Source organism: Somniosus microcephalus, chromosome 6 (genome assembly GCF_052327205.1).
Source record: "Somniosus microcephalus isolate GS21.2 chromosome 6, FLI_Smic_1.0, whole genome shotgun sequence".
Classification (NCBI taxonomy): domain Eukaryota; kingdom Metazoa; phylum Chordata; class Chondrichthyes; order Squaliformes; family Somniosidae; genus Somniosus; species Somniosus microcephalus.
Window position 1 is genome coordinate 31577556 of NC_140992.1, and position 13335 is coordinate 31590890.

The following is a 13335-nucleotide window of genomic DNA, read 5'->3' on the forward strand; positions in this document are numbered from 1 at the left end:
GAGAAGACCGAAGCCATTGTCTTCGGTCCCCGCCACAAACTCCATTCCCTAGTCACGGACTCCATCCCTCTCCCTGGCAGCTGTCCGAGACTGAACCAGACCGTTCACAACCTTGCTGTGGTATTTGTGGCTTCTGACCACATATCCACTTCATCACCAAGACTGCCTACTTCCACCTCTGACATCGCCCGACTCAGCTCATCTGTTGCTGAAACCCTAATCCATGCCTTTGTTAGACTTGACTATTCCAACGCACTCCTGGCCAGCCTCCCTTCTTCCACCCTACATAAATTTGAGCCAGTCCAAAACTCTGCTGCCCATATCCTAACTCGCACCAAGTCCCGTTTACCCATCACCCCTGTGTTGATTGACATATATTGGTTCCTGGTCCGGCAACACCTTGATTTTAAAGTTCTCATCCTTGCTTTCAAATTCCTCCATGGCCTTGCCCCTTCCTACCTCTGTAACCTCCTCCAGCCCAACAACCCTCCAAGATCTCTGTGCTCCTCCAATTCTAGCCTCTTGCGCATCCCCAATTTTAATCGCTCCACCATTGGAAGCCAGGCCTTTAGCGGTCTAGGCCCTAAGCTCTGGAGTTCCCATCTTAAACTTCTCCGTCTCTACCTCTCTCTCCTCCTTTAAGACGCTCCTTAAAACCTACCTCTTTCATCTGTCCTAATATCGTCTTACGTGGCTATGTCAAATTTTGTTTGATAATCGCTCCTGTGAAGCGCCTTGGAACATTTTACTACATTAAAGGCGCTGTATAAATGTGAGTTGTTATTTCTAGTTTTTTATTTTCTTTTACCATTCTTTTTCTAACCCCCTTCATTTTAATGGGCACATAGATCCACACACTTTAAACATGACAGAATGGGTCTAAAGAAAACAAAACAGAAGGAGTTGTGAAAATAAAATGAGATAAGAAGAAATCTGCAAACATTGGAAATCAGAAATAAGAAACAGAAAATGCTGGAAATATACAGCATGTGAAAAGAGAAAAGACGGTGTTTTTTTCTTTCTATTCTGATTGAAGGCATACACCCATTGGCCTAGCTTTTCTCTTTTAAGATGCTGATGGACTATATTCTCAACATTTTCTGCTTTTACAAATACAAAATGGATTGAAAATGAGAACCGAAGATGTTTGTACTGACTGAATCCTTTAGAGCTGCCTTGTTCCAACAGAAAGAGACACACACACACCCCTCTCAATTTCTAAAAGCAAAGCTGGGCAGTTACAACCAGCACTTCCTGCACTGTTGGACTGGAAAGGTGGTAGACTTGCTGAAGAGAAACTTCCAAAATTATCAGAAGCATTACAACTTCCAAACGCATCAAAGTTTGCAAAATCTGTATTCAGAGGGGTTGGAGCTGTAACAGTAACATGGAGGAAAAGGGATGGAAGAAGAAAACCAAAAATAGACATGTTAATGGTTATGAAAGTCATGCACAATAAACAAACAGAACACCATGAATGAATTAATGTCCCAAACAGTACAGAAAGTGCAGATGATACCAGACACCTATAGGGTCTTCAATAAATATAGTACTCTCAAAAAAAACAATCAATACGTAAGTGGTTTAATATAACCCATCTTGAATTGTATCCACTTGTACTAATTGCTATATGGTAATCACATTCTCTCCCTCAATCAAGCAAACCAAACTGTCTTTTCTTTTTAAACTTTCATTGTGAAATCTTCCCACATGGAGCACCTTCCTCGGCAGCTGCTCCCTGGCCTCTGCCAATAATGCACTATAGCAGACCCCCAGGATGTGCATCTTCCTTTTTTCCAAGGCCCAGCAATTCCAAAACAGTCATTTCGTTTGGGCTGAAGTTGCCTCACTTCCAAAGAGCTTTCTTTTTCTGGAAAGTGTGTGGGGGTGGGGGAAACACTGAATTCCAGCACCAGAAAATCCTACAGACAGATTAATGAGGGAGGGAGAAAGAGAAACAAGTGAAATAAAGGAAGAGAGAAAAAGCACGCTTGCACAATCATAAGCAAGTGAGCGAGAAGGGTTCTTCCAATAGCTCAAGATTCCAGGTTGATCTACAGAGTCAGCCAATTTTCACTGGAGCAATGGGCACTACAATTAGCAAAGAGGGGGGAAAAAAAACCAGGCAAGGGTCCTGCTCACTTTTGTTGGAAAGTGCACGTGGGCATCAGGTGAAGATAAGATTTGTCAGTGTTGTGCTGCACTCCTCCACAACTGAATGGCCTGCTGACATTCATCTCTAAATTCACGGGAAGGAGGTACCAAAAGGCTGCTGGTGCCTATTAGAATCTTGCTCGGGAGGAAGACTAATTACCTTTAGAAGAAACGGAGAGTCGAATTAGATGAGCACATTAATGCCATTTTTGTATTGTACCACTGAGTGTAATATTAGCTCTATCTTCACAGCAATATGAAGCTACAATTCATTGTGCTGTCATATCGCTGTGAAGTTGAGGGCAGAGTTCTACTCGGATTCACTCAAATGTATTGATGGCGCATTGAACATTGATCTCTGAATGCCGGACCTATGTTTAACGATTGAAAAAAGGGTGTGTGATTGTTGGTTCTTTTCAATCATTATCGCAGCTGGACGTAAAAGATCCAACATGGTCTTTGTGAGTGAGCCACAGAGCTCTCGCGAGGGTTGGGGGGGGGGGGGAGGAAAAGGTGTGCTATGTTTTGGGATTTCTGACCATTTTCCCCACAGGAAGGATTTGGGAAAGATTTACATTTGAATGTTGGGTTTTTGGAGACAAGTGTATTCACACATGTTTGAAAAAAGCAGCGCCGAGATGAAAGGTCGTTAAAAATGCTGATGGCCTAGTCATTGAAATTGTTTCTCCAAAGACTGTACACAATCAGCAACTCATCAGCCTGTTTCGGTAATTGATAAACACCTCGTACTCATTGTCCTTGGCCCTGGGTGCTTGGCAGGGGATGTCGGGTATAGGCTCTCCCCTCTGGTTGTGAAGAGAGATAAAAACGGAGACAAAAATAGAGTCAGTTTTTTTTTTTTAAAAAGCTACACGGGTACGTTTTCACCGGACTCAGAAGGTTAAAATGCAGAGGGAAGATGGTGGAGGGGGAGAAGTGTAGCGGTTCATTATTTTGTGTTATTAGATGAACACAAGTTGAAGTGATTGAAGTAAATGAGTCTGTTTATAACTATTCTTCACCTGGTGTAAAATAAAGCAGCTTACCGGTTTGTATTAGGCCATGTCTTGCCAAGTGTTTCCTGGTCCGCCTTCAAAAAGATCGGAGTGGTGCACATCTGAAAGACTCAAGTATATAGTTCAGATCACCAGACATTTGTGTCTTTCACACACGCACCACTCCAATCTTTTTGAAGGTGCACCAGGAAACATGGGTAAGACAAGGCCAGATACGCCCCAGGTGATGCTTCTGTATAGTTAGACATTAAGACCCTCAGACCACTTATGGGAGTGACTAGCACCGCTATACCTGAAGGAATATCTAACACAAGACCCAAATTTGCAACAACTACACGGGGGGGGGGGGGGGGGGGGGGGGCGCTAGGAACTTAGCGCCTGAGCGTGGCGATTTTAGCGTCGCTCGCAAAATTGACCAGTCATTTTGCGGCAGCGCTAAACACTACTGCCACGATCTCCTGTGCCCGCAGATTGTGACATTAGTCAAGCGTTCTACGCTCCGGATTGGATATTGAGTCGCGCCCCCTGCATTAGCGCCTGCCGCTAGGAACAACAGGTAGTGGGGAACGTTTTCAAGTCAGGAAGGGGCGGCAGGAGCATTATTTAAAGGTGGGCGCTTCCTGCCTTTTCTTGTCGGCAAAATTTTTGGTACACGCAGGTTGAGAGAGAACATAAGACGTAGGAGCAGGAGTAGGTCATTTGGCCTCTCGAGCCTGCTCCGCCATTCAATAAGATCATGGCTGATCTGATCTTGGCCTCAACTCCACTTCCCTGCCAGCTCCCCATATCCCTTGACTCCCTTATCATTCAAAAATCTGTCGATCTCCACCTTAAATATATTCAATGACCCAGCCTCCGCAGCTCTCTGGGGAAGAGAATTCCAAAGATTCACGACTCTCAGAAGAAATTCCTCCTCATTTCCGATTTAAAAGGGTGCCCCCTAGTTCTAGATTCCTCCACGAGGGGAAACATCCTCTCTGCATCTACCCTGTCAAGCCCCTTCAGAATCTTATATGTTTCAATAAGATCCCCTCTCATTCTTCTAAACTCCAATGAGTATAGACCCAACCTGCTCAACCTTTCCTCATAAGACAACCCCTTCATCTCCAGAATCAACTGCGTGAACCTTCTCTGAACTGCCCCCAATGCAAGTATATCCTTCCTTAAATAAGGAGACCAAAACTGTACGCAGTACCCCAGGTGTGGTCTCACCAACACCCTGTACAGTTGCAACAGGACTTCCCTACTTTTATACTCCATTCCCCTTGCAATAAAGGCCAACATTCCATTTGCCTTCCTAATAACTTGCTGTACCTGCATGCTAACTTTTTGTGATTCATGTACAAGGACCCCCAGATCCCTCTGTAACGCATCATTTTGTAATCTCTCTCCATATAAATAATATAATTTGCTTTTTTATTTTTCCTACCAAAGTGGATAACCTCGCATTTTCCCACATTATATTCCATCTGCCAAATTTTTGCCCACTCACTTAGCCTATCTATATCCCTTTGGAGATTCTTTGCGTCCTGCACACAAATTGCTTTCCCACCTAGCTTTGTATCATCAGCAAATTTGGCTACATTACACTCAGTCCCTTCATCCAAGTCATTAATGTGGATTGTAAATATTTGAGGCCCCAGCACCGATCCCTGTGGCACCCCACAAGTTACAGTTTGCCAACCTGAAAATGACCCATTTATCCCAACTTTCTGTTTTCTGTTAGTTAGCCAATCCTCTATCCATGCTAATAGATTACCCCCAACCCCGTGAGCTCTTCTCTTGCATAGTAACCTTTTATGTGGCACCTTATCGAATGCCTTCTGGAAATCCAAATACATCACATCTACTGGTTCCCCTTTATCCACCCTGCTCGTTACACCCTCAAAGAATTCCAGCAAATTTGTCAAACATGATTTCCCTTTCATAAAACCATGCTGACTCTGCTTGACTATATTATGATTTTCTAAATGTCCTGCTACCACTTCCTTAATGATGGACTCCAGCATTTACCCAATGACAGATGTTAGGCTAACTGGTCGATAGTTGCCTGCTTTCTGTCTCCCTCCTTTCTTAAATAGGGGCGATACATTTGCAGTTTTCCAGTCTGCTGGGACCTCTCCTGAATCCAGGGAATTTTGGTAGATTACAACCAATGCATACACTATCTCTGCAGCCACCTCTTCTAAGACTCTAGGGAGAGACATCTGGAAAGATTTAATGCTGTCCTAAGGAGTTTTGGCCCTCAGCACCACTTTTGAGGTTCCTAAGCGCCGAGCTCTTTCCCTGGGCCTATCCATTAGTGCTTCCAACACAATTGCTTTAGAGGTCCCTCCAGGCCGAGATTCAAGGCTGTAATGAGCAGGGTGCGGCTGCGAGCAAAATGGCCCTTTCCCTTTAAGAACTGGACAGTGCCGATCTGTCTGGCTTCCATGGTAACGGACATCACCTGAGCTTCAGTAGCGTTCTGAGGTAGTGCCTCGCTCCCTGACGTTTGCGCCTTAAGAGAGGTGTGTAGCGCCTGATTTAGCGCTCAAATCACCTCCAGGGGTGATAGAGGCAAATTTTGCAGTCGGAGGTGATAATTAGCACCAGCCAATATTAGCGCTCCAAAATGGGCGATATCCAATTTTTCCTCCATGAAGAACTACACAACTACCGGATGTGGGGTGTGCTTTAGAGAGTGCAATAAGAGGTATTTCAGTCTGCATCAAAACAGCTGTGTGTTGATGAATGGGTAAGTACTGATACTGTCAGTCATTCAGCAGCACTATGGTTATAAAACTGATGGGAAAAATGATCTCCACGAGTTTTAAATCGAGACACAGGTCACCCTGCACCAAACCTCCTTTCCCTAGATCGTCAACGTGCCTGCTCCAATCCACAAGCCATCCTTTAATTGTTTTAACAAGAACACATTTCCGGATTCTTTCCAAAGTCTTGTCTGTCTATAAATATCACAAACTTTTCTAAATCAAACAAGTTCAATTTTTTATTTACTTTAGAAAGTCATATATTTTACCTAATATTGACCACATTTCTGTTGAAGGCTCTTCTCAACTGACACAAGAATCAATTAATTAGAGATTTGAGTCTTTGGGTCTGTGTATATGCAACCTTTCTGCAACAGTAGTGTAGCTGTATAACAGTAGAGTCATATTGGTGATCTACATAAGAACATAAGAAATAGGAGCAGGAGTAGGCCAATCGGCCCCTCGAGCCTGCTCCACCATTCAATAAGATCATGGCTGATCTGATCCTAACCTCAAATCTTCTATCACTCTCCATCCCACCCGAACCCATGTGATCTCCCGGGAGAGGCGAAAAACCAGATATAAAACCCAATGGCCAATTTGGGAGAAAAAATCTGGGAAATTCCTCTCCGACCCATCTAGGCGATCGAAACTCGTCCAGGAGATCACTCTGTCCCTATATTTTCACAGTACTTACCTTCAAAAGTGGTGCTGAGGGCCCGCTCCACTACCCACAGGGCCACGACCATTCCGAACCTAGACTCATGTCCAATTTCCTGCCTGCTCCCCGTAACCCTTAATTCCCTTTACTTCTAGGAAACTATCTATTTCTGTTTTAAATTTATTTAATGATGTAGCTTCCACAGCTTTCTGGGGCAGCAAATTCCACAAACCTACCACCCTGAGTGAAGAAGTTTCTCCTCATCTCAGTTTTGAAAGAGCAGCCCCTTATTCTAAGATGATGCCCCCTAGTTCTAGTTTCACCCATCATTGGGAACATCCTCACCGCATCCACCCGATCAAGCCCCTTCACAATCTTATATGTTTCAATAAGATCGCCTCTCATTCTTCTGAACTCCAATGAGTAGAGTCCCAATCTACTCAACCTCTCCTCATATGACCACCCCCTCATCCCCGGGATTAACTGAGTGAACCTTCTTTGTACTGACTCGAGAGCAAGTATGTCTTTTCTTAAGTATGGACACCAAAACTGTATGCAGTATTCCAGGTGCGGTCTCACCAATACCTTGTATAACTGCAGCAATACCTCCCTGTTTTTATATTCTATCCCCCTAGCAATAAAAGCCAACATTCCATTGGCCTTCTTGATCACTTGCTGCACCTGCATACTAACTTTTTGAGTTTCGTGCACCAGGACCCCCAGATCCCTTTGTACTACAGTACTTTCCAGTTTCTTGCCATTAAGATAATAACTTGCTTTATGATTTTTCCTGCCAAAGTGCATAACCTCACACTTTCCAGTATTGTATTCCATCTGCCAAATCTCTGCCCACTTACTTAGCCTGTCTATGTCACTTTGCAGGTTTTTTATGTCCTCCTCACTCACTACTTTCCCTCCCATCTTTGTATCATCTGCAAACTTTGATATGTTACACTCGGTCCCCTCCTCCAAATCATTAATATAGATTGTAAAGAGTTGGGGACCCACAGATCTGATGACTGCAAAGTGAAACCACAAGTAATTGAGGATTTCACTGCCATTAGTGGAAATCCCTTGGTATGGTGTAACTTCAGTTTCCTGGAGATTAGATGTTGCTGCAATACTCAGCACTGTGATTTGACAACATCATAATGTGATATGATCAGCATTGTGAACCAGTTTTGGAATCAGAGACAAAGCGGGACTGCTGGTACACTTCTTTTCTCCATTAATGATACAAACTGGAGCGTGAATTACTCTCATTTCCCTTTGTACCATATAATTGTACTCTCTCTCTGAACTCCTACTGTTAACACAAGCTATCTATTTGGGGAGACCAAACGCAGATTGGGTGACCGCTTTGCGGAACACCTCCGTTCAGTCCGTAAGGGGGACCCTGAGCTTCCGGTCGCCTGTCACTTTAATTCACCGCCCCATTCCCACTCAGACCTCACTGTACTCGGGCTCTTGCATTGTTCCATGGAAGCTCAACGTAAACTCGAGGAACAGCACCTCATCTTCTGATTAGGCACTTTACAGCCTTCCGGACTCAACATCGAGTTCAACAATTTCAGATCATAACCTCGGCCCCTATTACATTTTTGCTTATATTTTATCCACATCTTTGTTTTGGGCCTTCCCCCCCCCACCCCCCTTTTTTTTTCTCTCCCACATGGCAGCTGTCTCCCATTCTGCCAGAGCATTTCACACCTAATCTAGAGCCGTCTTTTGTCTCCACTAGTCCTATCACCATCTCGTCTGGTTTTGAATACCTCTTAATGTCTCTTCACTTCTTTTGTTCTCTCCCAGCCCTGCCTTTCTATCTATTTCATTTCCTTTCCAGTTTTGAAAAAGGGTTTGACCCGAAACGTCGACTCTATTTTCTCTCCACGGATGTTGCCTGGCCTGCCAAGTTTTTCCAGCATTTTCTGTTGTTATCTATTTGCCAAACCTGATTTTACTCTCCACTGACTTCAAAGGAGAATAATATTGACGGGGGGGGGGGGGGGGAAGAAAGGGAAGAGTATAAAATCGTTGTTCCACTCGATCCGGTGTGTTCCCCACTCAGTTAGGTTAAAATTACCAGCCCCCCATACCAGTGAAATCTCAGCTCAAGACCACATCATATCAGTAGTTATCTCACTCAGTATTAAAAGCTCCATCAGCCCTTTAAATATATTGTTTAATATTTTGAAGTGAAGCGACAGTTTGTCTATTTAATTTTAGACCACTAACCGAGTTCTACAATTACATTTTAATTACTTAAAACTAGCATTAAAATGCAAGAAGGAATCCAGTAAAGCCTGGTATTTAAAAAGCAGTTTGTAGTGGTTCATTTTAAGGGAGATACCACTTCCCTATACACTATAATCCTTTTCAAAAGCCAGATGATCCTTTTGAACCGAGTTCCATTCAAAGCGGTCACTGAATAATTGCTTCACTTCATCTCTGATCACAAACTCAGGACAGCCTAAAAGTGAAGTGGTTCCTGATGAGCAATTCAGGATCTGTGACCTCAGTTTGCATCAGAAATGAGGCAGTGCAGTAACACAGTACAATGGACTATCAACAAGCTGCACCACAGAGTCCTAGAATGAGTTGCCACTATAATCCTTTGTAGAAATTTAGGCACTGATGCGGTGTGGAGATGCAGAGCACATGGATTATCACTCAAGTTCAAGGAGATACAATTTCTAAATTTGTGGGCGACACCAAATTGTGGGGGATGAATTCCTGGAGTGTGTACGAGATGCTTTTTTAGACCAGTACATCGAGGAGCCAACTAGGGAACAGGCTATCCTAGATTGGGTATTGTGCAATGAGAAGGGGTTAATTAATAATCTTGTTGTGCGGGGTCCTTTAGGGAAGAGTGACCATAACATGATAGAATTCTTCATTAAGATGGAAAGTGAAGTAGTCCAATCCGAAACTAGGGTCCTAAATCTAAACAAAGGAAACTACGAAAGTATGAGGAGGGAGTTGGCTATGATAGATTGGGGAGCTTCATTAAAAGGCATGATGGTGGATAGGCAATGGCTAACATTTAAGGAACGAATGCATGAATTGCAACAGTTATACATTCCTTTCTGGTGCAAAAACACAAAAGGAAAAGCGGCCCAACCATGGCTAACAAAAGAAATTAAGGATAGTATTAGATCCAAAGAGGAGTCATATAAAGTTGCCAGAAAAAGTAGCAAGCCTGAGGATTGGGAGCAGTTTAGAGTTCAGCAAAAAAGGACCAAGAGATTGATTAAGAGGGGAAAAATAGAGTACGAGAGTAAACTTGGAAGGAACATAAAAGTGGACTGTAAAAGTTTCTACAAGTATGCAAAAAGAAAAAGATTAGTGAAGACAAATGTAGGTCCCTTACAGTCAGAAACGGGAGAACTTATAAAGGGGAACAAGGAAATGGCAGAGTAATTAAACAAATACTTTGGTTCTGTCTTCACGGAAGAGGACACAAATAACTTTCCAGAAATGCTAAGGAACCAAGGGTCTAGTGAGAAGGAGGAATTAAAGGAAATTAGTATTAGTAAAAAAAAGTGTGCTGGAGAAAACAATGGGACTGAAAGCCGATAAATCCCCAGGGCCTGATAATCCGCATCCCACAGTACTAAAAGAGGTAGCCATAGTGGATGTATTGGTTGTCATCTTCCAATATTCTATAGATTTTGGAACAGTTCCTGCAGATTGGAGGGTGGCAAATGTAACCCCACTATTTAATAAAGGGAGAGAGAAAACAGGGAACTACAGACCGGTTAGCCTAACATCAGTAGTAGGGAAAATGCTCGAGTCTATTATAAAGGATGTGATAACAGGACACTTAGAAAATATCAATGGGATTAGACAAAGTCAACATGGATTTATGAAAGGGAAATCGTGTTTGGCAAACCCACTGGAGTTTTTTGAGGATATAACTGGTAGAATAGATAAGGGAGAACCAGTGGATGTGGTGTATTTGGATTTTCAGAAGGCCTTTGATAAAGTCCCACATAAGAGGTTTGTGTGCAAAATTAAAGCACATGGGATTGGGGGCAATATACTGGCATGGATTGAAAATTGGTTAACAGACAGGAAAGGGTCTTTTTCGGGGTGGCAGGCGGTGACTAGTGGGGTACTGCAGGGATCAGTGCTTGGGCCCCAGCTATTCACAATATATATCAATGATTTGGATGAGGGAACCAAATGTGATATTTCCAAGTTTGCTGACGACACGAAACTAGGTGAGATTGTGAGTTGTGAGGAGGATGCAAAGAGGCTTCAAGACGATTTAGACAAGTTGAGTGAGTGGGCAAATACATGGCAGATGCAGTATAATGTGGATAAATGTGAAGTTATCCACTTCGGTAGGAAAAACAGAAAGGCAGAGTATTATTTAAATGGTGATAGATTGGGAAATGCTGATGTACAAAGGGACCTGGGTGTCCTTGTACACCAGTCACTGAAAGCAAACATTCAGGTGCAGCGAGCAGTTAGGAAGGCAAATGGTATGTTGGCCTTCATTGCAAGAGGATTTGAGTACAGGAGCAAGGATGTCTTACTACAGTTATACAGGGCCTTGGTGAGACCACACCTGGAGTACTGTGTGCAGTTTTGGTCTCCTTACCTAAGAAAGGATATACTTGCCATAGAGGGAGTGCAGCCAAGGTTCACCAGACTGATTCCTGGGATGGCAGGACTGTCGTATGAGGAGAGATTGGGTCGACTAGGCCTGTATTCACTAGAGTTTAGAAGAATGAGAGGGGATCTCATTGAAACGTATAAAATTCTGATAGGGTTAGACAGACTGGATGCAGGGAGGATGTTTCCCCTGGCTGGGGGGCTCTAGAACGACGGGTCACAGTCTCAGGATACGGGGTAGGACATTTAGGACTGAGATAAGAGAAATTTCTTCACTCAGAGGGTGGTGAACCTGTGGAATTCTCTACCACAGAAGGCTTTGGAGGCCAAGTCACTGAATATATTTAAGATATAGATAGATAGATTTCTAGACGCAAAAGGAGTCAAGGGGTATGGGGAGAGCGTAGGAATATGGTACTGAGATAGAGGATCAGCCATGATCATATTGATGCTCCTATTTTTCTATGTTTCTAGAATGCAACAAAATACAAGACAATGGCCAGTAATTCGGGTCCCAACGCGTGAGTAAGCACCGTGTACTCACGCGTGGGACCGATGGAATTGCCGTTTTTTTTGCATGCACAGCGCATGCGCGGGAAACCGGCATTTCCGATCCTCTGAACCAAGGGGTTCAGAGGTCGAACGCGTGCGCGCAGGAGTCTGCGCGTGCGCGCTGAAATTCTTTTTTTTTTTTTTTAAAAACAGGGTTGCCCGTGCGATAAGGCCTCCAGTTTTTACGCGAGAAAAAAGCAGACGTAAGTACTTAGTTTTAAAAGGTAAGTAGTCTATTAATTAAAGTTAGACATTTTTTTCCACAGGTTTATTATTTTTAAAGACTTTACAGTAAGTTAAGTATTTTTAGACCCGATTTGTTAAAAAATTATTTTTTCAAAAATTTGAATAATTGTTTAAATTAGTTTTTTACAGTTATTAATAGTTCATTTAATTAGTGGGATGTTTTCTTAACTTTTATTTGAAGTTTAAGTACTGTTTTGGGTGCCCGGAGTTTTCATGAGTTTGACAGTTCTTACTATCAAACTCATGAATGAACTTTTGCAACCTCCGATTGGTTGCCCAGTGCTCACGTGATCCCAGCCGGCTCATCGCACTAACTACGCCACTGGATCACGCAAGCACAGCGCGCCGGGAGCTGAACCGGGCCACTGACAGGAAATCCACGCAGGGCCAGGCTTCAGCTGTCGGCGCGCTATGTAAGTGTAGGTCAGGGGCTTGCACCCGCGGGAAGCCCCCGACACCAATTTCTGGGCCATTAATAAACTTGCAGAACGGGCATTTAATTGGCAAATGAATTTCAATATAGTTAAGTGTGAGGTGGTGCATTTTGGTAGGAGGAATAAGGAGGCCACATACTGCTTGGATAATAAGTCTAAATGGGGTAGAGAAGCAAAGGGATCTAGGGGTACAGATACACAAATCACTAAAAGTAGCGACACAGGTTAATAAGGCCAGAAAAAAAAGCAAACCAAGCACTGAGGTTTATTTCTAGAGGGATAGAATTGAAAAGCAGGGAAGTCATGTTAAACTCTTGGAATACTGTGCACAGTTCTGGTCTCCATATTATGAAATGGATATAGAGGCATTGGAGAAGGTGCAAAAAAGATTCACAAGGACGATACCAGAACTGAGTGGTTATAACTATCAGAAAAGACTGAATAGACTGGGGCTCTTTTCTCTAGAAAAGAGAAAGCTGAGGAGTGAGCTGATAGAGGTCATTAAGATAATGAAAGGGTTTGATCGGGTTTGTTGGAGACCCCAAAACTGGAGGCCATAAATATAAGATAGTCACTAATAATTCCAATAGGGAATTCAGGAGAAACTTCTTTACCCAAAGAGTGTCAAGAATGTGGAACTCGCTACCACAAGGAGTAGTTGAGGCAAATAGCATAGATGCATTTAAGGGGAAGCTGGATAAGCACATGAGGGAGAAAGGAATAGAAGGATATGCTGATAGGGTTAGATGAAGAGGGATGGGAGGAGGCTCGTGTGGCCTGTTTTTGTGCTGTAGACTCTATGTAACTCGATGTAAGCTACTCGAGTATTCGCCAGCAAATGGCTTCCAAACAACACTGCGGAGAACAGGACACCCAGCTGCCCTATGAACAAGGAGTGC

At 43.3% G+C, this 13335-nt stretch overlaps 1 protein-coding gene across 9 annotated transcripts in view; it reads right to left on the reverse strand.

The window, feature by feature from the left end:
- The window catches only part of agfg1a (ArfGAP with FG repeats 1a), a 100560-nt gene that overhangs the window by 36698 nt on the left and 50527 nt on the right, over positions 1-13335 (reverse strand). The window contains exon 6 of one of the 9 annotated variants that reach the window (XM_085989948.1): positions 1252-1374. The exons of the other annotated variants lie outside the window; for them this stretch is intronic. Coding sequence (XP_085846074.1) covers positions 1252-1374 — 123 coding nt within the window. The remainder of the gene's footprint in view (positions 1-1251; positions 1375-13335) is intronic. 9 annotated transcript variants of the gene reach the window in all.